General features: G+C 50.8%; 1 protein-coding gene across 3 annotated transcripts; it reads left to right on the plus strand.

Moving 5' to 3' along the window:
• Window positions 1-544: 544 nt before the first annotated feature.
• On the plus strand, window positions 545-26,492 carry MYSM1 (Myb like, SWIRM and MPN domains 1). 3 transcript variants are annotated; one of them, XM_051999573.1, is made up of 20 exons: window positions 545-662; window positions 3,141-3,219; window positions 3,517-3,587; window positions 5,424-5,501; window positions 5,601-5,624; window positions 8,085-8,163; window positions 9,606-9,704; window positions 10,485-11,197; window positions 13,686-13,816; window positions 14,608-14,711; window positions 15,008-15,085; window positions 15,935-16,023; window positions 16,539-16,593; window positions 17,264-17,314; window positions 17,931-18,005; window positions 18,358-18,546; window positions 19,311-19,443; window positions 22,224-22,329; window positions 22,483-22,540; window positions 24,039-26,492. In XM_051999573.1, the coding sequence occupies exons 1-20, from the start codon at window positions 595-597 to the stop codon at window positions 24,204-24,206; spliced, it is 2,448 nt and encodes an 815-aa protein (XP_051855533.1). In that variant the 5' UTR covers window positions 545-594; the 3' UTR covers window positions 24,207-26,492. The 3 variants fall into 3 exon arrangements, with proteins under 3 accessions (XP_051855533.1, XP_051855534.1, XP_051855535.1); XM_051999574.1 differs by lacking the exons at window positions 3,141-3,219; window positions 3,517-3,587; window positions 5,424-5,501 and having other exon boundaries at window positions 546-662; XM_051999575.1 differs by lacking the exons at window positions 3,141-3,219; window positions 3,517-3,587; window positions 5,424-5,501; window positions 5,601-5,624 and having other exon boundaries at window positions 546-662.

Raw genomic sequence — 26,492 nt, forward strand, 5'->3', positions numbered from 1 at the left:
GAGTGCAAGGGATAATGCTGTAAAAAATTACCCTGGCATGGGTTCTGGCAATAAAAAGTTATTTTTTTAAAAAAGTGAATGACAGGAATAAGAAAAACGGGGGGTTTGGGCGGAAAGAATAAAATTTAATTTAATGCTTATCGAGCAAAAATAAATTCAAAGGAAAAAAATAGAAAGGCACGAAGGACTCGAGCTGGCGGGCAGTTGGGCGCGTTTACCGCCTCACGGAATCAGAAGTGCGGAGACAGCAGAGACCGCCGCCCACTTTTCTCAGAACCTCCCGGCTTCCAGCTCAGCGCGCCCCCCCTCCCTCACCGAACCACCCTTCTCTTCAGGTTCCCTGCTCCGCTAGAGGCGCCAGGCCCCGCCCCTCGCGTTAGCTCCCCCTTCCTGTAACCCCGCCTCCGAGCTGAAGTCCCGCCCCTTATCTCTGGTAGTTCCCCCACCCCCTTGTGACCACGCCCCCGAGAGTAGCCACGCCCCCTGCCTCTTCTCTCCAGTGACGGGCTTCCTCCCTCCACCACAGCCCTCCTAAGTCTCGCGGGATTTCGCGAGGGGTCGCCCGGGGCCGCGGCGGGGTCGCGAGACGCGATCATGGCTGCCGAGGAAGCGGATGTGGATGTCGAGGGGGACCCAGGGACGGCGCTTCCTCCTCCACGCGGGTGAGGCCGGGGTTGGGACCGAGCGGGCCGGCGGGAGGTCAGGGCGGGCTCGGGCAGAGCCCGGCTCTCGAGCCCCCGAGACCCGGACCGGGATCCCTGTCAGGGTCACGGCGCGTGAGCCGAGCGGGCTTCCCCTTCCCCGCCTGTGACATGGAAAGGTGCCCCTGTGTGCTCCCTCCTCTGGCCCCGGCCCGGCACCGTCCTACAGCTAGGGACCGAGGTCCCACCCCCGGGAGGCGGGCGCCTCTTGTACAGAGGCGGAAACTGAGGCAGGCCCCTCCCGGCCTACAGGCCCTGAGGGTTTGCGGAGCCGCGGCTGCCGCCTGACCCTGTGGGCTCTCCCGTGACCCCTGCGCCTCCGACCAGGGTCAGGTACCGGGGTGTCTCCCAGTGAGACTGTGGTACACTAAGGCAGCGGAGCGGCCCGGCGGGCAGGGCGGCATCGGGGCTGGAGCAGGAGGGCACGGCGGGCAGGGCGGCATGGGGGGTGGAGCAGGAGGGCACGGCGGGCAGGGCGGCATCGGGGGTGGAGCAGGAGGGCACGGCGGGCAGGGCGGCATGGGGGGTGGAGCAGGAGGGCACGGTGAGCAGGGCAGCAGGGGGGGCGGAGCAGGAGGGCACGGCGGGCAGGGCAGCAGGGGGGGCGGAGCAGGAGGGCACGGCGGGCAGGGGGGGTGGAGCAGGAGGGCACGGCGGGCAGGGGGGGTGGAGCAGGAGGGCACGGCGGGCAGGGCGGCAGGGGGGGTGGAGCAGGAGGGCACAGTGGGCAGGGCAGCATCGGGGGTGGAGCAGGAGGGCACGGCAGGCACGGCGGGCAGGGGGGGTGGAGCAGGAGGGCACGGCGGGCAGGGCGGCAGGGGGGGTGCAGCAGGAGGGCACGGCGGGCAGGGCGGCAGGGGGGGTGGAGCAGGAGGGCACAGTGGGCAGGGCAGCATCGGGGGTGGAGCAGGAGGGCACGGCAGGCACGGCGGGCAGGGGGGGTGGAGCAGGAGGGCACGGCGGGCAGGGGGGGTGGAGCAGGAGGGCACGGCGGGCAGGGGGGGTGGAGCAGGAGGGCACGGCGGGCAGGGGGGGTGGAGCAGGAGGGCACGGCGGGCAGGGGGGGTGGAGCAGGAGGGCACGGCGGGCAGGGCGGCATCGGGGGTGGAGCAGGAGGGCACGGCGGGCAGGGCAGGATGGGGGGTGGAGCAGGAGGGCACGGCGGGCAGGGCGGCAGGGGGGTGGAGCAGGAGGGCACAGTGGGCAGGGCAGCATCGGGGGTGGAGCAGGAGGGCACGGCGGGCAGGGCGGCATGGGGGGTGGAGCAGGAGGGCACAGCGGGCAGGGCAGTACAGTGGGTAGGACTCCAGGACTCTATGCTGTCTGGATGACCCTGGCCAAGTCCCTTTCCCCCCTGCCTCAGTTTCCTCATCTGTAAAACGAGCTGGAGGAGGATTTGCCAAATCCCTCCAGTACTTCTGCCCAGAAAACCCCCGGTGGGGTTAGAGTCCCCAGAACTCAAGTCCAAGTCTTAAGAATCTGTCCACCCTCAAGCGCTTTGTCCTGGGCTGCAGGGGTCAGGGGTCCAGGCCGGGCCTGGCTGGGATTCAGGATTCGGGGGATTTGCTGCTGGGAGGCGCGGGCTGATGTGCCCCCTCCTTTTGTGAAAGTGCCGGAAGCCCTGGGGGAGGGTGACCCAGAACTGCCACTCTGACCTCTCCATTCACAGATGAGAAAGTGGTGCCCGTTGGATTAGGTGCTTTGCCCAGGACCACACACAGCTCGGCTTGCTAGGAAGCCTCTCTGGGCACGAGCCCCGCTCGGGCGCTTCTCTCCCAGCTCTTGGTTCGGCCTTTCCGACGCTTGCCGGCCGCTCTCTCCTCCGGCCCGCTGCCCTTAGCTCATCCTTTGCTCTCCCGTGCCGTGGACGCCGGGATCTTTGCCCTGCTGGGCAGCTCTGTCCCTTCCCTGCGCTTCCGAGCTGAACTTTGCCCTCCGTGTGTTGTCTGACCGGCCTCGGCGGCGCCCGCTCCCTGCGGCTCTTGGCCGACACTTCCCACTTCTGACGTTTCTGTCTCTCTTCGTGCTTAGACCAGCCCGTCGGTAACGGGTCTGTTTTCTTGACGCTTTAATTCATGTTGGCAGCAGCCCCGGCCGCTGTCATCTTCCGATCCCATCGTGTGAGGGCGGGGGCGGCGCTGGAGACGGCCTGGCTCCGGCCCTTCCTCACTGCGGGTCAGCCCTTGGCTTTTCTGAGTCAGCCTCGGTTTCCCCTCAGAGAGGTGGGGATAGGTGGACTTGTAATACCTACCCCTTGTCTTCGGGAGGTACCCGCCTGCTGTGGGGCCGGCTTCTGGCTGTGGAGGCAGGTCCCGAAGGCCGCAGCCAGATCCATCGCTGCACCGCAAACAATGAGAGACAGCATCGGGCAGCCCAGGAGAGTCCCCAAGCCAGGCTCCCTTTTAAGCATCTCTGTGCCCATTTTCTTATCTGTTACAGAAGCCATGAAAATACAGCATCTGCTTTACAGCAAGATCACTACCTTGAATCCACCTGGAGAACTGATAATGGCCTCATTGTAAGTGCTTTATGAGAGGGTTGTGCCCTTTTGCTTTTTACGATATGCCTATGAGAGAGATATGCCTATCTTGAAATACCACTCTTTCCTGCTTCTGTCCCTGTTCTCAGCCATTGCGGATAACACCCTGGGAGATTTTCCTTGGTTTAAACAACATAAGGAACCTTGTTTCTTTTCATCTTGAAGAAGAGCATAGCGGGAGGTTTCACTTAGACATCACACATTTTTATCTGATGTGATATAGCAGATAATCTCAAAAATCAATTAGTATAAAAAATTATCTTTCTTTCTTAATAGCCTTGGACTCTGGATAATACCATCAGTGCTGAGAACAGGGCTGTCATCGAGAAAATGTTACTGGAAGAAGAGTATCCTTTAATGCTTCTGAGGAAAAAACTCATCAAGTTAGGTTGTAGAAGCTACAAATAGAAAATTTGGACCAGAAGTCACTGATTGTCATTCTGTAGGGTTTCTCACCTGAGAGATCTCCCTGATCTCTGGGTCTCTGAATGTTAGTAGAGTGTTTCATTCAACAAAAACTAAGTTTTCACTTCCAAAGACCGGCATTGTCTAAAATCTGTCGTAGCTCTCAGAAACTGGGAGCACCTCTCCATTTCAAGCATTTTCTGCCTAATGCTTGTTAATGCTATGGAAACGTGAGGTTAAAAAAACATAGTTACACTTAAGACGGGTGGGCCTATAGCCGTGATGTTCTCGATAAGTGATTGTCCGGATCCTGTCGCAGTAACGTGTTCACGATGTTATTGATATTGAATAACATTGAGATGGGCAGCCTCCTGTGAAACGTGCTTGAATCGAAACTTGTAGCGCTGCTCTTGGCCAGACCATCTTGAACTCAGCCATGCTCTTAGGGAAGGTTGTCATTTGTGCCCGGCCTCTTGCTTCCTTGTCACTTGTGAATACATCCTTTCTTGTCTGTTTTTTTGATCGTTCCTCCTTTAGTTAATCTTCAAGGACTCAAATAAAACACCAAAATGCCCCAAAAGTGAAGCAATCAGGTCTTTTTATTTCAAAAGGGATGTAGTAAGCGATGGTATGGCTTGGTGGGAAGAGCACCCAATTGCAAGCGAAGAGGCCTTGACTCAAGTGTTCATTCTGCTCCTAACTGGCTGTGTGTGGCCTTGTTCAAACCACATAATCATTTTAGATTTGGGGGGTGGGGGGGCTTCATCTTTTTTCTTGGGCTTCCTCCACCATGATCCATTTCTGATCTCCAAATACTCGGTCATTGCTGTAATGACATCAGAGCTTCTGTTTTAGTCCACGCCCACTCCATCCTCAGGAGATATTGTTCCAGTCCAGGAATCGGCAGTCTTCATTTTACCTGGGAAAAAATGATAGGTTTTCATTAGGTTCTTTTATCAGTGTCCCAAAGTCATCTCAGTAGCTATCTGAAGATGTTTGGCCAGATAGAATGAAGGTGTGGAATTCCGTTGACCTGCAAGTGGTCCAGTTGGCTAGTTTCCACACACTTGTGGGGATGCTGGGGGCATTTTCCTAACATGACAAAGGAATAGCCCAGACCTCCTTGCACCCTCAGGGAGCAGAGATTCTTAACCTGGTATCCAGAGACCACAGATCACAGGTCTGAACTTGAATGGAGGAAAAATTACATCTTTAATTTTATTAACTTTTAATTTCCTTTGTAATTCTGTATATTTTATTGTATTCATTTAAAATATAATTCTTGGAAGGAAGCCTACCTTTTGCAGAATGTCAAAGGTATTGCCATACAAAAGGTTAATTCGTCTTGCTGAAGAGAAAGGAGGTTTAGAGTCTTTAGTTGGTGTGAGGGAAATATATTCTAATTATCCTATGTGCCTTATAAAATAGTGCAGAAGGAGAGGCAAAGAGAATAAAGCTGTTATTCTCATCCTTCCCAGACATTCAAGTATAGCCTAGGTCAAGTCTTGCTAGAACTCTGCATCTCTTTATGCCATTAAAATTTAGCTATCAATTCATTAGAGATAAGAATGGGTTCTATAATATACTATGTCATTTGTATATTAATATAGAAAAATTTGTTTAATTCCTATTTTGGTCCCGTGTAATAACATGCAACTCATTGCATTTTCAACTTAAGCTGGTGATGTTCATTCAGGAGATAATAATTTCCATGAAGTATGTGAAAGACATCATTTTTCACTTCATGTTTTCAGACAGTTTCCTTAGTAACCTCACAGATATTATATGTCTAACAAATCACTTCCAGGCAAAATCTGGCTTGATCATAAGGAAAATAATAAAAAATACACAAAAAGGTAAAAAAAAAAAAATCACTTGGGTAAAACTTGGGAGAAGGCAGTGAATTTGAAAAAATTCATTACATCAACCATTTCTTCTTTTTTTATCTTTTACAGTCCACAAAAATCAGGAAAACTCACGTATGTACTTTTCATTTTTTCAAAGCCTTTTGTGAGCATATGAGTTAAGTCGCATTATTCTTAAAAGTAATTTGTAAATCTTTGTATGACTAAATTCTTGTAAGCATGGGATATGTAAAAATGTGAGATATAGAGAAAGCTGCATTTCTTTAGGAAATATAAGAATATGAAGATCATTTTTAGTTGACTTTGAATGCAATTAATTTTAGCCAGCCAACATGAAGGGCTTGTTGTATACAAGATACATTATAAGTCAGTCAGAGAAGTTGGATTCAGGATGACAATTACAACTTAAAAGTGATTATTTATCTAGTCATAGGCAAAAAAGCTGGCTAAGTTGAACAGAGCAAGTCGAGGTTCTGTTCATTGGATTTCCAGGATAACAAAAATAATGTTTAAGCAAGTAGAAGGAATTCAGTACAGAACCCCACAATTGAGGAGGTAGAAGGAAGTTCAGCAGCTGCAAGCCCAGACCCCAGCACAAAAGGAACCTATTGTCACGTGCAGGCTGCCTTGCCTCGACCTGAATACGTGCCCCGTTCCTTGTTTTGCACTTTGGGGCCAAACACAATGACACCAGCTCCTTTACAGGTCAGCCCTTCAAACACTTGAAAATAGCTGTCGGGTCCCATTGAGTCTTGTCCAAGCTACACATGTCCCGTTCTGTCATTCAGCTTATCCTAAGATAGGAGTTACCTGCCCTCCACCTTCTGGATTTTCCTCTGGATGCTCCGGCTCCTCGGCGGTTCTTAGAACTGGGCAGATGCTCCGAATGAGGGCAACTACATGGCACCTCTGTTCTGGAAGCTGAGCTCCTCTTACTGCTGCCCAGTATCCCTTTGCTGACTGCACTGACCTTGCAAGCCCCTAAAACTCTCAGGTCTTTTTTCACAACTGCTTTCTATCTCTGAAAGCTAAAGAAGCTGAAATGTTAGGTCGTTTACTGCTGACTGTCCAATTTCCTCTGCAGCTCTCTGGTTGTATTAGTCTTAGCCATGACTCTCCATCTTCTCGGCCGTAATTGTGCGAGAGCCTTTAGGAAAAGCTTTACCAAAATCTGGCTAAACTGTCTCTGGCTGTTCTCCCCAAGCACTCATTTAGTAATCATGTCAAAAGAGGAAATGAAGTTGGTCTGGCTCCCTACTGTTGGTAAAGCCAGTGCTGGTTCTTTGTAATCCCCACTTCCTTTCTAGATTTTCTCCAGCCATCTCAGATTGTCCCCGGAGTCAGTCACTCATTGCATGTGTGTAGACCCTGTTCTCTTTCCTTTTCTAAAAGTAAGGGTCATGTTTGCTGTTTTCCAGTATCTGACCTCTGCTCTCTTTCCAGATCTTTCACTGGCAATGGTTAAGTGACCCTCCTTTCTCCTTATCTCATCATTCTTTTGTCATTTCCAGTCTAATGGTCATTCTCCTTTGCAGGAAAAAAAAAAAAAAAAACAAAAACAAAAACAAGTTAAGAAGGCAAATGTCTGAGGCCAGATTTGAGCTCAGATTATCCTCACTCCAGGGCTAGTGCTCTATTCACTACACCATCTAGCTACCCCCCAAATTAAGAATTGGGAATATTCTTATGGAAGATATTTCTTCTCTCTTGAATACATTTGTATTCCTTAAAAAGTTCTTGCAGGTTTCCTCTCTGTTCATCTGAAGGAGTAAAGGCCATTTGTTTCTCTTTGAGGCATAGAATAGTAAAGGTAGTTTTGTAATCGCCAGACATCTGAGCCCTGGCTGTCTCTTTAAGTATTGTAAATGTTTGTTGAAAGTTAATTTGAACAGCTTAGGTTACATTCCTAAGGTCATGCAGTGAATATTGTCAACGAACCCACTGACAATATAAATTTATCTAGCAAGAAGTAAAAACAGGCAGACATTATCAGCCCATTGACAATATATATTTATTTAGGGAGAAGTAGATAAAAGACAGGCAGACATTACTAAGTGCTAAAAATAATAAATGGAGCCCAAAGATGTATGGAACTGCTATATCTCATTTGATTTTTTTGTCATTAATTACATAAAGTAATTAAAAGTAGAGATTCCAAAGGGTCAGAAGAGATGGGATTGGAGGGAGACAGAATTCTGGAAAAGGGGAAGGAAGAGAACTTGATTTCTAAGAAATGTGGAACCAAGTCCCAAGATTTCCTGTTTCTTTTTTGATCTGAAGATGTAGCGGTTATTGCCTAGTCTTGCTTCCCACTTGATGGCTCCTGTTCCCGTTGCCTGTTGTTCTTTGGTTCCTTCATGATTTTTTCCCTGTGTTAACCCCAGTTTCCCCCCCTGCCCTCCAAATGTGCCTATAAAGTGTCCCTGAATTTGTATCTTCCCTGATTCAGGCCTCAGAATTTGAATGCAACCCATAACCATAAGATTTCTGATTATATCAAATATGAGTTGTTTATTCGCAATCTTTTTTTTTTTTTATATGTAACCTTCCCCCCCCCCTTTTTTTTTTTTTTAGGACTCAGTCACCTACAAAGCCAGCCAGTCACTCAGTCAAGTGGACAGTGGGAGAAAAAGAGCTTTTTGAGCAAGGCCTGGTAAAGAAGAGCTTTTTATCATTTCAGATAAATTATTCTAGAAGTTCTGGTTGTTCCTAGACACAGATAAGTGTGATTAACTGCTAGTAAAGGGATCAAATATTATGTATTTCTAGCTCAAAAAACTTGTACATTTTTATGGAGATGAATGAAATAATAAGGTAGATCTAAAATAGGATGTCTGACATGGTAAGCCACTAAAATCATTGTGATTTATTTTAAGCAGCCTTAATCCACAAAAGAAGTCTTTTCTGGCCTAGAACAAACCTAAACAAATTAGACTATACAATGCCAAGTATCAAGATAAAAAGTGAAAATCCTCCTAGTTTTTTTTACCTAACACCAGCCTGTCTGGGTCGCTAGTTGCCTAAAATTTTCATTTTAATTCAAGTATTTGGAATTCTACAAAGCAGTCAAAATGGCTTCATTTTAGTTGGAAACCAGAAACGACCTATTTGCATAAATGCTTCATAAGGATTAGTTTATATGTGAAAAAATTGCACACACCAATCCAATTGTGAAACACCCTCCCTGTACCCTTGGGAGAAAAAAGTACGTGGAGGGTGTATTTACTATTAAATACTGCTGAATGTCCAAAACAAGAACTTTTCATGCATTTGGAAATTTGTTTCTACATTTATGAGATTTTCAAATAAGATTAATGTGGATGAAACTTTAAAAATGAGCTTTTTTATAACATTGTCTTCATTAAGACACTGTGATAGTATTTGAAAGCAGATATAACTGCATCTCCTCCTCCCAACTTTTTCCTGAGCACAAAGGCAGCCATTTGTCAGTATTTTAGTTGTTCAAAGACTCCCTATGGACTGATCTTAGAGTGAGTGTAGAGTATCAGTATAGACAAGTGTCCTCAGGAGATTAGGGAACAAGCCTTAGCGCTGATCACCCACCACTGCCCTTGTGAAAAGCTGAGACCTGGTCTTATTTTCTTTTCTCATGAATAATTATTATTTGATTTTTTACAAATAGAGATTTAATGGATTATTTATTTTCTTAAATCCCACAGAACTGGGATTATTTCGCACTGCTTAGTGTATAGAGATCCTGAAATTTTTTGGTTTTGTCTATAGGTTTACAATGTATTTTCTCCTGCTATTTCCTGTTATCACCACAATAATCCTGGGCAGTGGGGCTAATGTTATCTCTGCTTTATAAATGAGGCTGCTGCTGCCCACGGGGGCACAGTCTGTGCCACTTAACTGCACAGGGCCAGCAGCTTTCACGGGTCAGCAGTAATTACGACTTAATTAACTGTCACCTTCCTCATTAGCTTCAGAAGGAAAGCGGAAACAGTTTCATGGTGGTTTTTGTTGTTGTTTATTTTTGGTTTTTTTAGTTCTAGTTTTTTAGAAAATCTACCTGTCCAGGCTATATTTCCAAGCTGACAAAACATTTTAAAATTTCTCTTTTTGGTGTGGCAGGCCAGGTTTGGCCGGAGGTGGACCAAAATTGCCAAACTGATAGGAAGTCGCAACGTTTTACAAGTCAGGAGTTACGCCAGGCAGCACTTAAAGAAGAAGGTAAGCAGGATGTCAATGGGGTAGTTCTCATGACATATAGAGAAATGGGAGAAGCCACCCCCTCCCCCCCATTGGGTGTAGTAAGGGGGTGGTCCTGCTCACCCACCAGAGTCATCGCCACAAAATAAACCATAGAAAGTGTGGCTGGTTTGGGCACTTACTGAGCTCCCCCCGCCCCCCCGCCTGAGCAGGGTTTGCCCACGCAACTTCCACCTCCTCCAGGGGGAGCCTGTGAGGGTTGGACTTGAATTGATCACTTCTGCCATCTTCTCCATTCGGGGGGGTGCTGTCCGGGGCTGGGACTCCGGCGACGTGGGCTCAGGGATCTGGAGCTCCAAGGCCCGGAGGCCCTGGCCGCCTTTTCAGATGATGGGGAGGTGACTGGCCAGAGGGGGGCGCCCGGCCAAGGACGAGGCCTCTGGTTCTTCCCTCCTCCACCCCCCACCCCCCAGACCTGGAAATGCTTTGAGACTCCTTCCACCAGCACCCCAACCCTGCCCTCCTCTGGAGGCTGCACAGGAGCCCCTGCCTGACATCACTCACAGAAAGGGAAACTGAGGCACGTGCTCCTTCTGAGGGGCCAGATTCTGAATGAGAGAGGCAGATGAGCAAGAGATCTGTGTGTGTCTGTGTGTGTGCGCGCATGTGTGTGCGTGTGTGCGACCCAGGGGACCCCTGCGACTGAGGTTAATGGTGTTCTCTTTGTTTTGTGCCTCTTATTTAAGTTGTAAAATCTCCCTGTTCTTGTTCTTTTTTTCCTGCTTTTTAAATGCCTCAAAGATAGGTGTCGTGGGGAAGGGCGCGCCCAAGCAGGAGAGCCCGGAGGAGCTGCTGGCGGAGAAGCCCTGGGCTTCACTGGGCCTACAGGGGCGGGCCGACCCTCACCTGAACGCTGTGAAGATCGAGACCTTGTCCGATGACGAAGAGGTGGACATCACCGATGACTCGGACGAGCTTTTCCCCGTGCCCCTGAGGAGTCCCAGCAATGTTCTTTTATTCAATGTTCCCAACAAGACGGACGCCCAAGGGCCCCCTCCTCCCGAGCGACAAGACTGCGCCCTTTCTGCCGCTCCCAGGAATGACCCTCACGGGGCCCCCCGGGGGCAGAAGGAGGAGCTCTCCGCCTCGGGGATGGCTCCTTGGCTGCAGAAGCCCCACAGCAACGGTGGGGGATGCGAGCGGATGTGCCAGCGGACGTCTGGTCCTGGCTGCGGCACAGAAGGAAGCACCTCGTCGGGGGCCGGTGAGCAGGGGGCCAGCCGGGGGCCGAAGGACGTCCTCGATCGCCAGGCGCTTTTCCCTCCCTCCTGCCAAGTGGACGAGGAGAGCGCAGAGGACGGGGAGCCCCTCAAGGCGCCCGAGCAGGAGGTGGAGGTCAACAGAGGCACCATCCAGGAGGAGGAGAAGCAGGCCATCCCCGAGTTCTTCGAGGGCCGCCCAGCCAAGACACCGGAGCGCTACCTGAAGATCAGGAATTACATTTTGGATCAGTGGTAAGAGACAAAAGCAAATCTGAACGAAATGGGGAGGGGAGATGGTGGGAGAGGGGGGAGGGTTCTGGCTCCCTGTTGGTCCAGGGGAACAATAATTAGAGTTCTGACTGGGCAGGGCTCACGGTGCTCCCAAGGCCTGGTTTAGTCCGGTTTTCCCAAAGCTCCGGCCATCGTGCCTTCTGGCCCAGCGTCGGCACCTGTTTTTTAGAGGGGATGGGGGGAAAATAGGCAGAACCTTTCTGTTTCTTAGAACCGCATGGACCCAGCCAAGGAAGGGATGCTCAGGCTCCAGGAAGGCTTTGGGAAGAGCAGGCCTTGGGCTGGGCCGGAAAGGGTGGGGAGAGTTTATAAAAGGCAAAAACAGGGATCAGGAGAAGATTCGGAGGCAGAGAAGATCTCAACAAAGGGGGAAAGGTGGAAAAATCTGAGACTTATTGGAAAGTCCTTGAGGACTCGCCTGGGACATTGATGGGGACCTTCACGGCAACAGGATCAGGGTGGGGGCACCCGAGAGGAAGATTGTGGCTTTTTCCCAGCTGATGATAGGAAGTCGGGGAAGGGCGGTGAGCTTGCTGACTAGCACTGGCTGGGCTAGGCTCCCACGGCACCTGGAGGGCCAGGGCTGGGTCTCACTGAATCCAGGGCCTGTGAGGAGCCGCTAGCCACTGACAAGGAGCCAGGGCCACTCGCAGTGCCTGGCCTTGGGCCCCTTCTAACAAGAAAAACCTCTGGAACAGCTAAGGGGGGGGACCACTAGGTGGGGAGGTGGACCAGGGAGGTATCCTGGCAGCAGAGCTGGAGGTGAGCAGTGGTGGGGGGAGAGCCACCAGTCCCTGTGAAATGTGAGGGGCCAAAGGGGTAAAAGAAAAGGGGGAGGAGGGGAACTGCTGGCCAACGGCTGTCTGAGGTGTGGAGCCCAAAGCCAGGGCAAGCAGAAGAGCAAGCCAGGGTGGGGTGCCCTGGGCCATGGCCCCCCACCAGCAGCAGGCATTCAGATCCACTGTGGGGCGGGAGAGGTTCCTGTAACCTTAGTGCTCTTTGTGCTTGTTAGAGAGACCGAACTCTCAGGGCAGGTGTCACTGAGCCACACCAAGACCCCCAGTGGGGGAAGCTTGAGCTCCCATTTTACAGGTGAGGGAATGGAGGCCCAGAGGGTAAAAGAGATCGCCCAGGGGTCCCCAGACCTCCTCCTTTTCGGAGCCAGAGCACTCCAGCTCCACAGACGGGGGCAGACTCTGACCTTCATCCCCCAAAACAGCTCTTAAATGTCCATGTTTATCTTTGAGAGCTCGCCAAGGGAGGCCCCAGGTGTCTCCCATCTTTTTTTCTTTCCCCTTTGGGGCCCGAGATCCTGTGTTATCCAGCTGTCTTCTGGCTGGATGTGGACGGCGGTCTGTGTGAGCGCCCCCTCCCGCTGGGCTCAAGGGTCCCACGCTGACCTTTGACAGAGCCGCGCATTTCTTCCCCGACACCGAGGGGAGAAGAAGCGGTGAGGAAAGCGGGGGATGTCTTAGAAGAGAGGAGGCGGGCTCTGAAAGGCTGTGGGGAGTGCTTAGAGCACTGGGCTCCAAGTCAGGGCCTGGGTCCGAATGCGGGCGGCTGCATTCTGCACCTCGGGCCCTTCGTCTGGGAGGTGGGACCGACCCAGAGCAGATGAGAGACGGTGTCACGGAGCACCACGTAAATGTCGGTTACGGCCCGATGGTTGGTGACGGTCACTTACTGCCTCGTCGTGGAGGACGCTGCGAAGCTCGTCATGTTCTCAGTACAGTGTTAGTGTAGGGGACAGTTCGGCTTTTTTCTTTTTTTTAAAGTGAAGCCCCAGGGCTGAGGATCACACATCCTGACCCCAGGACCGTCTTCTGTCCCAGGGCACCTCGCTCCCCGACGTTCTGGACAGCCAGTACGGTTCTGAGAGAATGCCCTGGGCTTCAGAAGCAGTCTGGACAAAAGGACCCAGAGGAGCAGGGTAGAGCAAGAGCCCCAGGGGCCCCAGAACCCGCCGTCAATCCCCAGCCCTTCATTTTATGGAGAAGGCAAAAGTGGCCCGAGATCCCAAGGGCAGTCAGCAGCCAGGCAAGATTTGATCCCAGCACCTGCAACTCTAGAACAGCAACAAATTTGAACTACAGATAAAACACCCAATCAGTATTTGCACATGTTTATAATTTCCAACTCTTTTGTTACCGAAGTTACCGAAATCCAGTGAATTTAGCATTGGAGAGGAAACTCCATTGCAAAAGCCATGCTGCTGTACGTGAAAGGTGCTGCAGAACTTATCAGAAGAGTGGGTATCTTTTAGCTGTCCCAGAACTCTTTTCCTGTGGGACTTTTCTGACTTTCCAAGACCCACTCATTTGAGGAACTTATAATGGGGAAAGCAAGGGAAAGTTTTATTTTGCACTGAGAGAAAAATGTTTAAAAATGGCAGGTATTAAAATGTTTTTGGAGAAATGAAATTTTCATTTGTATTTTTCCAAAATATTAGGGAAAACTGCAAACCAAAATATTTGAACAAGACCTCGGTGCGTCCAGGCCTGAAGAACTGCGGCGACGTTAACTGTATTGGACGGATACACACGTACCTGGAGTTAATAGGAGCCATCAATTTTGGATGTGGTAAAAAAATTATTTACATCTATTTACACTTTTGTCCTCGCAGCGCATGTTAATGTTATCTCTGATCACTTCCAAGAAGAGACATTTTCTTGAAAGCTTAGTTAAAAAAACCTTCTTTTTGATAAGCTTGCCAACGTTTTGTTCTTGACCTGCCTTTGAAGATTTCTCATGAAAGATGATCAGGCCCCATATTAATGGTGCTCTTTTTTAAAAGTCAGACAAAAGAAAAGGAAATTAAAGCAAAGTCCTGATAGTACGTGGAGTTACTCAGAATGCAGGTGCTGGGCATTATCCCAAAGACTTACCCAGAGCAGAAGCTTCTAAAAGCAGATGGGGATCCCCTTGTCCTTTGAGGGGCACATTTCTGCTTGAGTCTTCAGGCAGCGATACCTACAGGAGGCACCCGCTTCTCATCGGCAAATCCAGCCTCGAAAACATTAAGCTGGAGCCTGATAGCTGGGCTTCGGGCACTTAGGAAGGGAGGCGGCCGTTGCTTTTCCATGTCTAGGCGGAAAGGATTAGACCGGATTGGAGACAGAAAGGGGAATGCCCTGAGAGTGTGGACATTTTGTGCCCAAAAAGCGTTATTCTGAAAGCTCCTTTTGTGGCATGGGAGCCACCAAGCCACCGTGGGCCCTCGGCTCGATTCAAAGGGGCCTCTTGGCAGTGGTTTGGAAGAGGGCCTGGGCTGTGGACACTTCAGGGCTCCCCCTCTCCCAGAACTCCCTTCTTCTCTCTCCTGAATGTGGATCAGTCGCCCCAAACAGCTGACCGTCTCTGGTTTCCAATAGAGCAGGCGGTGTATAACCGACCTCAGCCGGCCGACAGGACCCGGGTCCGAGGAGGAAGAGACGCCGAGGAAGCCTACCAGCTAGCGCAGCGGCTGCAGTCGATGGTGAGCCGCCCTCCGCCGCCTCTCCCCAACCCATCCTCCCATCCGTGCCGCGGGCTGGCGGGCGCCACGTCCTCTCGGCCTTTCGTTTCCCCAGCTCCCACTCAGCATCGCGTTCCAACGATACCGGGCGTCTCCAGACTCCTGTGTGAGCCCACTCCCCATTGAGCCAGGGAGCCTTGATCCCCCCGATGCTAGGACCCTGTTAGGCTCGGCTAACTGCACGGACTGGGGGAGGGCGTCAGTGATTTGATCTGAATGGATTGATGATGTCTGATTTCTTTTAATCCCTTATTTAGCGCACGCGTAGGCGGCGAGTGCGAGACCCATGGGGCAACTGGTGTGACGCCAGGGACTTGGAGGGACAGACGTTTGAGGTACCTGAGCCTGCCAGCCATCCGTCCTTCCCCTCCTTAGTCCTCCGTCCTTCTCTGAGTTAGGAGGGAGCAACGGGGAGCGCCAGGCCAGTGAGGGGAAAGGGGGGAGTGGGCATGAAGGCCCAGAGCAAGGCCCTCCCAGCCACCTGGCTGATTGTGCTGGAGAAGCCCCCCTGTGTCCCAGACCAAAGGACCCTGAGTTTGCCAAGTTGGGCAAGGTCCTTCAGGGGGTCTCCAGGGGATCCCCAACTTCCCCCCCCCCATCAAAAAGAAGGGTCAGAAAAAGCTGTGCAGAACCCACCCCTCCCAACTCTGCTTTTGTTGCCTATCATCTGTGCGCCCTCCCCCCCCCCCAACCTCAAGTGCGAGTCTGTCCCGGCCTCCCCACCAGGGCTTCAGTTTCTCATGAGCTGCCACCTTTTTCCCATTCTATGCATTCAGACCTGAGCATACCATCGGTGCTTCATAAGTGCTTAGAGCTTGGTTGTCATTTCAGCCTGGCCATGGGGTTCCCAGGGATGAGCCTTTGTTTCTTCTCAAGGTCTCCTTCCTCAGTTTGCTCTGGCTTTGGGGTTCCCAGGGGTCTTTCCACAGCAGGTGGGCAGGGTTAGGGCAGGTCCCCACAAGCATCACCCCCATACCCCCAGCACGGTCTCGGCCAGCCGTGGAGAGGTGTCCTTGGGGGACCCCGCAGAGCACTGGAGGAGCCCTAGGCCATTATTCACTGGTGGCGTGACCGGCAGTAGTGGGCCTCCCTCCCCTGGCCAGGCCCCTGGGCTGGGAGGGGGCGGCAGGGGGTCTCTGGAGTGCCCCCCCTCGTGGCTCTGATCAGCTGCTCCCTGTTTGCAGCATCTCTCGGCTGAAGAGCTGGCCAGAAGACGAGAAGAGGAAAAGAGCAGGCCTTCCAAAGCCACCAGGGCCCCCCGGCTCCCCAGGAGGTAACCCCGCGGCTCTGAGCAAGCGGAGAGGGCGGGAAAGCTCCCTTAGGGCCCACGTGCCAACTTCAGCGCAGCCCCTTTAGCCCGAGGGCTCCGTGCCGGCAGGACACATGTGATGCCTCCCATCAATGGCCCTGGCAGAAAAGGGCGTCTGAGGCCCCCCCCCCCCCTCCCCTCTGCCCCCAGGCCCGTCCGTGCTGTCCCTCTGGTTGTGTCTGGGCCCTCGCACATGGCACCTGGGGGGGAGGCCGGGTCTAACTGCGGAGCTCGGGCTCCTGCCTCGTCCTTCCCACGTGCCCCGACCGTCACCGTGAGAGTCACGGGGCACTCTGGGCAGAAGGTCCCCCCAGGGTCTGCCCATTTGGGCTCTGGGACTCACCGTAGAGTAATCTGCAGCCAAAGTGATGGTGGGCCTGTCTGCCACGTGACGTTCCTGTGGAGGCCGCAGTTTAGACGTTCTTAGCGCAGTGACCTCCCTCTCGTTGTGATTAAAGCGGAAACGTTTCCTTTCGCAGCGCCTTCGACCCCTTCCAGCTGATCCCTTGCAGCCTCTTCAGTGAAGCGAAGCAGGTACTCCCTCAGGCCCCGGCTCTGTGTCCGCTGCTGGCTCCCGCCCTGGGCGCAGCCCCTCACTGGCCTTGGTAGGGCCTAGGCACGTTGTGTTTCGCGCCTTCATGGGGCCGACGGCCTGTGTCTAAACGGGGCCAGAACCAGGGGCCCTTCCCCTCTGGGGTAGCCTGGACCCCGTGGCCAGGCCATCTCTGAAGTCTTTAAACGAAGTCAGTAAGTTACGTAGCGTTACAGAGGAGCTGCAGGTCAGTGAGAGCCAAGCTGTCGTGTTTTCCGTCCCGGTCTGTGGCTCCCTTGCAGCCCCACCTGCCACAGACGGCCAGAAGGATCAGGAGGGACCCCTGAGCCAAAGGGCGGTCCCCGATCTCATCCCCAGGGGCCTCCTGGGCCACTTGTGGCCTTCCATCGTCCAGGCTCCCGGGCCCGGTGATGTTTCTGCCGCCACCCCTGGTGGCCCTCCGGAGCCTCCTCCCAGGCACGCGTCCCCCCTTACCCTTCATTGGGCCCCCTGTGACTGAGGCCCTTGGAAGAGTTAGAGGGGGCTGGGTTAGAACAGGGTGGTACAGGCCACCGTGGGTGAGCCAGGCCGGGCCCGAGGGCTGCTGGGGGAGAGCGGGGGGCGCTGGCGGCCCTGCCTCGGTCTTGATGCTGTTTTTCCCTTCCATTTCAGGAGCCATTTAAGGTGCAAGTGGCTTCAGAAGCACTTTTAATAATGGATTTGGTAAGGATGCGGGCACGGCTAGGTAGCCTGATGTTGCTCTCCTGTATTTTTGTTGCAGGCATAAGGGACAGTTGGAAGACGAGTTTTTGGAACTTAACTATCCTTTACAAAGAATCTAAAAATAAGATTTTTCTTTTGGAGAAAAGCCAAACAGTTGCATGTTCCCAATATTTTAGAGAGAATAAATTAATGTGAGTTTTTGCAGACTGTTTATCATCATTGTTATCCTATTAAGTTTCATTTATTTCCGAATATCCCTTGGCTGCTGCCTTGAGAGTAACTGCAACCAAACCAGCCCCTGTAATTTGGCAGTTTCTTGTTTTTGGAGCATGGCGGGGAGTGCTCTGCGTGACTCCCTCCGCCAGAGGCTGATTGAGAGTGTTTCTCCCGATGTTCTTCCCCAGAAGAGCTCGCGGTGGGCTGATCGGCCGGTCCTTCCGACATCTTGGGGGGTGTGAGGCAGCCCCGTTTTTGAAGGGGCATGATTAAGGCCCAGGCCTTCTTACAGCCAGGCTGCCTCTCAGCAAGCGCCCTCCCCCCCTCCCAGGGGCGGGCAGCTGCTCTCGGTCACCCGGTGGGCGTGCGTCGTGACTGACCGCGTGCGTCTTGCTTGTAGCACGCTCACGTGTCCATGGCAGAAGTGATTGGGCTCCTGGGAGGAAGATACTTGGAAGACGAGAAGGCGATTGAGGTCAGTTCGTTTCATCCTTGAACTTTCCCATTTCTCCCCAGGAAGTCCAGGGAATAGCGAGGCAGAGGGCAGCTCACAGGCAGACTGACTGGGGAAAGCCGCCAAGGGCCTGGGCTCCCTAACTCAGCCTCCGGGAGACACAGGGGAGCCCCCGGGCCGGGGCCCTCCGCTTCCATCCGGCCCTGGCTGTGCCCCGGCCCTCGTGGCCGCCTTCTTCCCCAGCAGAGCCGTCCAGGGGAGCGCCACGCAGGGGGCCTGGGTGCCCGGGGCCATCTCCTGTACATGGGGAGGCGAGAGAAGGCGGGGACGGGCTCACTCTCCCCAGGAAATCTGAGAGGATTGTCTCCCATAGGTCTGTGCAGCCGAGCCCTGTAACAGTCTGAGCACAGGACTGCAGTGCGAGATGGACCCCGTGTCCCAGACCCAGGCGTCCGAGAGCCTGGCCGACCGGGGCTACAGTGTCGTCGGCTGGTACCATTCCCACCCGGCCTTTGATCCCAACCCTTCTCTGCGGGACATTGACACTCAGGCCAAATACCAGGTGGGTGGGGGTGGGAGAGGTCAGAAACGGAGACAGGGAAAGAGGGAGAGAGACAGAGAGAGAGAGACAGAGGCAGCAGACATACCGAGGGGCTGGAGGGCGCGAGCCGAGTGGAGAGCAGCGGGATGGGAGGCGGTGTGTGTTAGTCCTGACCTCCTTGCAGTGCAGCTTTGGGACAGGCTCTCCAGGTCAGCAGGGAGAGTGCACGCTCTCACTGTGCGGTCACTCAGAGTAAGGAAGCCGTGGCTGGTGATGGCGGCTGGCGGCTGGCCCCGGCTCGGGGGGCTGTCTGTAGCTCCCCAAGATGGGGTCGTGACCCTGGTCCCACAGCTTATTTCCGGGCTTTAGCAGCCCCAAAGGCCGGCCCTCTGCCCCCACACCTCCTGCCCTGCTTGTGCTGCCCGCGGCCTTCCCCGCCCACCAGGCCCCCTCCAAATCCAGCCTCCATTCGCCTCCCCCCAACCGAGGAGGAGGGAGGACACTTCCACACCACACGTAGCTCGGCCCTCGCAGCGCCTGCTCGTCAGCCCGGCCCCCTTTGCTTGTTATTACCCCGGCCCCTGAAGGCCGACGGTTCTTATTTATAGCAACCGGAATAAGGAGGTGTCTATTTGTTTCTGATGCTAAGAGCAAATTAGGAAGATTTTTTTTGCTTTTCTGTGGATGTTAATTATATTTACTGGTGGGGATAAACACTTGCTTCTTAAATTACATAGTTGTAACTCAGCATTTTCCTGGTGTTTTTTTTTCCCTCTTTGTTTTAGAGTTATTTCTCCAGAGGTGGAGCAATGTTCATTGGGATGATCATTAGCCCATATAATCGAAACAATCCTTTACCATATTCCCAAATTACCTGTCTGGTTATAAGTGATGAAATTAGTTCAGATGGCTCTTACCGTAAGTATCAGATGAAAACTCCCTCCTATATCCTATCCTTGGTACTTGAAATTTTAAAAGCAGAGGAACTGATTGATAATGGATGTTTGCCCCCAGGGGGCTTTTGTGATCTGGACAGAGCTCCCCCAACTCACAAATGACCCAGACTGAGGGAGCGGCTCCCTTCTTCCCCCACCTCAAAAAGGAACCTGTTCAGAGCTCTAAGGGGTCCCTGAATGCCGGAAGTAGAGAAGTAGTAGTCTCTCAGCGAATGGGCGCCAGCCAAAAAGACCCGACTGATTCCCTGATGTGATGCCGCCTGAAACTCTCCCCGGTCAAGGCTGTCGACGAAGCTCGCCAACAGCATCTTTAAAATGCAGGTCCCCTGGGAAGCTGTTTGTCCCGTGGGGCCCAAAGTAGGCCTGAACACGGCTCCTGAATACTTCCTTAATCCAGCAGCGGTCACGGCTTCTGCCCGAGGGATTCAGAGCTGGATTGTGTGAGGGGCCGTGTGTGTTCTAGAAAGCACAGAACACCTCGTGGAGGAGGCCGAGCTGAGCCAGACCATCTGTGGAGGGCTACTCCTGTCTCCTCAGAGAAAGAAAGGGGCAGAGAAGTGGGAAGGAGCGGAGGCAGGAAGCTTGGGGACAGGGGAAGCAGGAAGCTCTGACCCCTCCCAGGGAGCAGATCTGCCGGCCTCTGTGATGGGCCTTCAGACTTAAAATAGGTCTGGTGAGGTACTGGTTCCTTCCCTCCTGAAGTTCAGAATCTATACCTTCTCTAGTGTATGACAGCCTAGGATAGTGGGGAGAGAGCAGGCCTCGGGGCAGGGAGACTGGGCCTGCCTGTGACACCCTTACACCCCGGCCCTGGGCCCCAGGCCATCGGCCTCTCCTCTCATTGCCAGTTTGGAAGGTATCGTCTCAGAGCAGAGAGCCCAGTGCCCTGGCAGTGCCCAATACAGTCCCACCCAAGCCCCCAAAACAGTGTGTGATCTTATTTCACTGGACACTACTTTGCAATTTCCAAATGAGTAATTTGGTAAAACAGGTCACCTTTACTCACTGACCAAGGGGAACTCTAGGCCAAGATTCAAAAACCAGACCAGATTCAGTTCCAGCTCTTCTCCTTGCCCCCTTGTCATCATGGACGCCAGGGCAAGGGCAACTTTGTCATGGGCCCTGCAGAAGTCAGGGAGCTCTCACTTTTAGTTCCATTTAAGCATGCTTGGAGAAATTAAGAGCCTTGAAAAAATAATTTCCTCTGGCTTTTAATTCTCTTCCTTACTTTTGGTCTCTTGTGGTTAAGCCCTTGGCTTAGAATTAATAAGTAGAAGATGAGCCCAAGTTCTTTGCTTTTTCTATACTTCAGCGCATGAAAACTTGTCTAAAAGGCAGTTTTTGTTGGCTTACATGCTGCACTTCACATCAGAAAAATATTTTTAATAATGTGATTTGGCATTTTAGGATGTGGTTGATGTTTCCAATTATATTTTCACTTGACTCTATAGGGACCACAAATAGAATTTGTTCTTCCTTTTCTTTCTCCTTCCTCTCTTAGTCAAAATTGAGATTCAGATTCACCCAGGAGATAGGGAAGAAGTGTTTAACAAATGAATTTCCATCATCTCAATGAATTTCTTGGAGTATCCTGGGCATTGCGGTCTCCTCTTTCTCTCTGATTTCCCCCCATTTCCCTTTTATGGGCCTCTAAGTAATAAAGCAATTGGTTTTTGCCCTCTAGAGCATACCTAGTTTTGTTTACTTTCAAGAAAAGACCTTTGAATGTAACTCCCAGTTTTGAGGTTCTTCACTTGTGTATCTCACCTGGAGAACCAGAAAATTAAGAAAAAAGTTCCCTGGGACTGTACTGAGCAGATTGAAGTGAAGAATGAAACATTAGTTTAAGACTAATGGATGAGTCCTCCTTGGAGAAGATTCCCTCATTAGTCTTTCCTCCTCGGTAAAGGATCCCCTCCCTCCCATCCATCTCCAGGTACCTTTTGTCTTTTCTATGCCTCCTGCATTGATCATGAATAAAATGTAAGGTTCATGAATAAAAAGTAAGGAGTAATAATAAATAATATTAAAATTAATAAATAAATATAAAAATAATAAAAAGAGTAATCTTACTCTCCATATTCCAGCATAGTACCTGCTCTTTATAGGTACTGAATAAATCCTTGCTATTTGGTTAATTTTTAAAATAATCATATTTATTTATGTTTGAGATTATATATATGTGTTTAATATATAATTTATCTCATGTATTTGTGTACACACATATATGCTTTCAGGAATCCTACTTGGGGGTGGGGCAGAAAAAAAGATTATCTCTTTGACTCCCCTCCCTTGACTGGAATCCATTCGGATACATCTCATCCTTCCCCATAACTCCTCTTCTGGTATACGTCTGACCCTCAGTGTCCAGAAAAATGTATGGGAGCCTCCCCTGAACCCCATCTCCCTCCCATCCATTATGTAAGGAGCTGGAGAGATGGACTTCAGATCCCGGGGGGACACATCCCTCTTCTCCACAACGGAATTCCCACGTCAAACGTAAGCTGAGTTTTTGTAGGGGAAGCTCTTGGTAAACCTTAAAGCATCACGTAATGGGGCTTATTATTGTTTTACATGTTGTGAAATAGGACTTTTCAGTCCTGGCCTAGCAGTGTGAGTGTCTGCCAGGGACAGGACCCAGCCAGACCTGGGGAATTAGGCAGGCTGACCTCCTGCTCCTTGATCTTCAGTGTAAGAAATAACAACGGTTGATGAAAATTATACTTTTGTGCATTTTCCTAGGTGTCCCTTACAAATTCGAAGTACAGCAGTTATTAGGAGAACCTCGATGGGAATTGGTGTTTGAAAAAACAAGATGGATGATTGAAAAATACCGGCTCTCCCCTAGGTATAGTCTGACTGAAGAGCTATCATGGCTCCTCATTAAGTCACGCTTTTAAAGAAAGCCCAAGTTAAATGTAAAATTGGACCCCATCCCACCCCAGAGCTGATTAGTTCCTGTTATTTGTTTCCTGACTCTCTTTTCATATTCTTCCTACAGCGGCGTCCCTATGGATAAAATCTTTCACCGGGATTCTGACCTGACTTGTTTGCAGAAAGTAAGCTGCCTTTTAAAAATTGGTTTCATTGTTCCCAGTATCTGAAGCTATTCATCTCTGTGTGTTATCCCATGGCACCAAATGCTTCATGGATGAATTTGCTGTATATTTCCTTTTATTACTTCTCCCTTTCTAAAATTAATTTCCAAGAGATAATTAGAAATGTGTTTTGGTGCCTAAGCTTACATATGAAACGACGATGCCTTAGAATATACACTTGTTAGCATTGAGGGATAAACTAGCATCCTGGGCTGCCGACATTTTTCTCATTTTCTCAAGTATAAAAAGCATCCTGTGTAAATCTGCCCGTGATCACTTCACAATTGATCAACCTCACAGTTGAATTTTAAATTAGCTCTTTTCTGTTGAGTGTTTTCCTCGATGGCTTCCATAACATCCATGAGTTTTCTCAGAATTGGAAGGTGTAACTAGCACAGTGACATGACAGTCTGGACACAGACCCTTACCTGGATGTGGCGATGGCCCGGGCTGAGCAGGGGACATTGGGCAGGCGGGGGGTCCGGCCTAAATTCCTCCATGTGGCTTTAGGGGGTCAGTTCCTCCAGAGCCATGGGAGGGATATACAAGAAGCATTTAGGCGCACTAAGGAACCTGCGGTGTCTCATTTGAAAAAGCTGCTCGAGTTTGAGGAACGTGACAGAGTTAGCCAGGACGTGGTCCGCAGCAAGGTCAGGGACAGATGGGCCTTTCCTTCTCCACCCTGGTCAGACCCCACGAGGGACATCATGGCTACTGGTGGGCACCTCAGTGTAGGAAAGACCCTGACCAGTCGATCTAGCCCCATTGAAAGGGGAGCAGAGTTAAGGTTACCAAATGACCATAGATTTTAATCCTAAAGTATCTGTGAGGCTGTGTTTGTGGAGCTAGCCCCTTCCTCCTGGGGCTGCTGACCCTGTGCTTTTTTACCACCTCCTCCAACAACCCCATGTGCATTTCTGTAATGTCTAACTCTTAGCAGTAAGACTCAGATCAGCCCAACTGAGAAGCAACCACCATCCATTACTAAATCACCTCCCAAGAGACAGTGGATCAGAATAAATATAATCAAAGAAAACCATATCACCTTCTCCTGCTTCCACATCTCTTCTTGTCACAAATGGGTTTTTTACTCCATTCAAAGAGAATGGTTTTCATTTGGTCTGTCCTTTCGGGGGTTTTTGGTAAAGGCATCATGGAGGCAAAATGTAGAAAAAAGATTTTTGTCATTGGCCAGAATCCCTTTCATTGACAGATGGGACATCCCTAAAGAGATGAGCCAGTTAACTTCTCTGTACCCTGGGGATGATGTCGCCCTTTCTGCCGAAGGTGATGTCCCCTTCAAATGAGCTCATTTGTAGCGGCGATCCTTCGTGTGATCCCGTGAATTCCTGTGGTTCAGCCCGTCCTTAGCCAGTGGGAGGAATACATACAACTCTGCGGGCTGTTTAATGCATCTGTTGTGTGATGTGCTGAGGCTGAACATTTTCTTTTAAACCAGCTCTTGGAGTGCCTGAGGAAGACTCTGGGCAGCGTGACCAACTGCCACATCGCCGAGGAGTTCTTGACTCGAGTGGAGAATTTGTTCCTTTCCCATAACGGAAGCAAACCCGAGCAGAGCACAGTTGGCGAGGACTGCCCCTCCTGTCCGCCCCAGCCGCCACTCTGACAGCGTTCTTGGTGGACACTCTCACTGGAAAGGTAAAATGGCCTTGGGCAGAATCCCACCTGCAAAGTGCTTACACCTGCGTATCGTTCTGGCAGCAAGAGCAGCTGTGACACCAGTGTTTTATCCACCAAAGAAATGCAGTCGCTCCTGAGCAACCACATGCAGCCGGAGAGCTTTGGGCTCTCCCCACTGTGTGGCCCGCGTCCAGCTATTGGTTCTGCCTCCATTTTCATTGACTTGAAACTTTTCCTCCTAGCCTCCATTGTTCTTTCCATTCAGACTCGTGAACTTCGTTTTGTTTCCAATAAGGAATGGGTGGGAGAGGTCTTATCTATGGTGGGATGGAAGAGATTGCTGGGCTACAGGTAAAGATCCTGCACGAGAAGATGTGGGTGTGTCTGCATAGGTGTTTGTGAGTGGGTGTGCACTTTTTGCCTTAGAAAATGATCCATTCAGGGACTGAAAGAAATCAAGAGCCAAAGTCTGTGTGTAGCCACTTGCCATTAAAATAAAGGGAAAACTGAGGAGCATCAAGTCAGGCTGGGCCTTGACCGTAGAAGATTCCTAACTCAGGATTTCTCTTTATTAAAAATACTTTTTCTATAGGCCCTAGTACTTGGCAACCTTAGAAGCTTTTCTCCCTGTTGCTTCTGAGTAAGAAGCAAAGGACAAAATAGGGCACCAGGATCTGGAATTCTGTGATTTCTTTTTATTTAGTTTTATTTGAATCACTGAATCCATGCTAGGGTCACTCTGTGTTTGGGACAATTTCTTCGACTTACTTCCTCTACGGTGGGGATCGATCATCCATCCAGAGAAAATTCCTGCAAGGCACTCAGTCACATAAACCAATTATGTTTCTTGAATAATATTTACTAGGGCATAAATTCTGATTAGTTAATTGATTGAAATTAGGGCATTCTGCTTAATCGTCAGTTACTAAGAAAATTTGATTAATTCCATTCGTCCTCCCCCTCTCCCATCCCCAGCATCCTAATTAATAATCAATCAGCAGCTGTTTACAAGGTGCCATTCTAGGTACTTGGGCTTTACATATTAATGTGAGAACGTCATTGCCCAATATTTAGGCAAGTTTAGTGATCGGGTGTGAGAAGTGAACGTAGTGTGTCCAAAGGGCAGTGATGAGGGATCAGCCTTGAAGGGTAGACTGAATCAGATGGCGAAGAAAGGCCTGATTGAGTTCGGAGGTCAGTGGGGAGCCCCCGAAGCTCCTTGAGCAGAGGACCGACCTCCTATCCTTGCTTTAGGAATATGACTTTGGTAGCAATGTGGAAGAAGTGTTAGGGAGCGGCGAGATTGGCTGCATACAGGGAGACCCTGGAGAAGACCATACTGCTCTAGCAAGTGGGACTGGACCCGGAAGAGAATAGAAAATTAAGTATTTCCCCTTAAGCTGGATCTATTCATATGGAATAGAGCCAACTCCTAGACCTTGCAATATGCAGACCTGTCCTAAGGCAGGGGCTCTCCTGAGTGGGGAAATTTGGGGCAAATCACCCCCTCTTTGGGCCTCAGTTTCTTTTCCTGTACACACAGGTTTGGATTAAACTATCTCAGAGGACATAAAACAGTAGCACATACTACTACAACTTTTCGATATGTTACAAATGTTTTTAAATGGGATGTCCCATTCCCCATCTTTCCCCGACCCCAAAAAATTAATTAAGCATTCTAGTAACTGAATCCTTGTGAGCCACTGAAACCTGTAGAGTACGTACGTCCCAGGGCCTTAGGACTGACCTAGGTTGTGGCTTGTGTCTGAAAAGGTCTCATTGTTCAGGAGTCAGCAGGAAAGGTCGAGTTTTTCAAAAACAGGAGAAAGTCCTGACTGTATTTTCTTAGGCATCCATGCTCTTGGATGGAGACTCCTCTCTCATTTCATGAATCATATCTACAGGGGACAGTATGTTTTAAAAACCATGCATTTCACTAAAATGAATTTAGATTCTGCTGGATTGCTGGCTGTCTTCAGCTCTGTGGCATTCTGTCCCACGATGGAAAAGCTTTCTTTGTCCTCCTGCGGGTATTGCGTGTCCATGAATTCTGCTGCTTTTTCCTCAAGTGCTCTCGGCATTTAGAGAAGGAAACCTCTCTTCAGAGCGCTTTGGGGATGTCTGGCCATTTTATACATGAAGGGCAAAGCTGTGCTGTAAGCTACTGTAGAGTGCACCAGAAGTCCAAGCAATCTCTGGCCTGTTGTCTTGTGCAAGAGATGAAGCAAAAGCTCTGGAAGACGGCACTTGAATAAAAAGATGGAAAACCAAA

This window comes from Antechinus flavipes, chromosome 4 (assembly GCF_016432865.1).
Source record: "Antechinus flavipes isolate AdamAnt ecotype Samford, QLD, Australia chromosome 4, AdamAnt_v2, whole genome shotgun sequence".
NCBI classification, from domain to species: domain Eukaryota; kingdom Metazoa; phylum Chordata; class Mammalia; order Dasyuromorphia; family Dasyuridae; genus Antechinus; species Antechinus flavipes.

Bases quoted from the DNA above. Each gene is read 5' to 3' on its own strand.
- MYSM1 (XM_051999573.1), top strand. From the start codon at position 595: ATGGCTGCCGAGGAAGCGGATGTGGATGTCGAGGGGGACCCAGGGACG. The intron at 16,594-17,263 runs GTACTCCCTCAG...CTTCCATTTCAG, and splicing joins TCTTCAGTGAAGCGAAGCAG to GAGCCATTTAAGGTGCAAGT. The intron at 18,006-18,357 runs GTCAGTTCGTTT...TGTCTCCCATAG, and splicing joins AAGACGAGAAGGCGATTGAG to GTCTGTGCAGCCGAGCCCTG.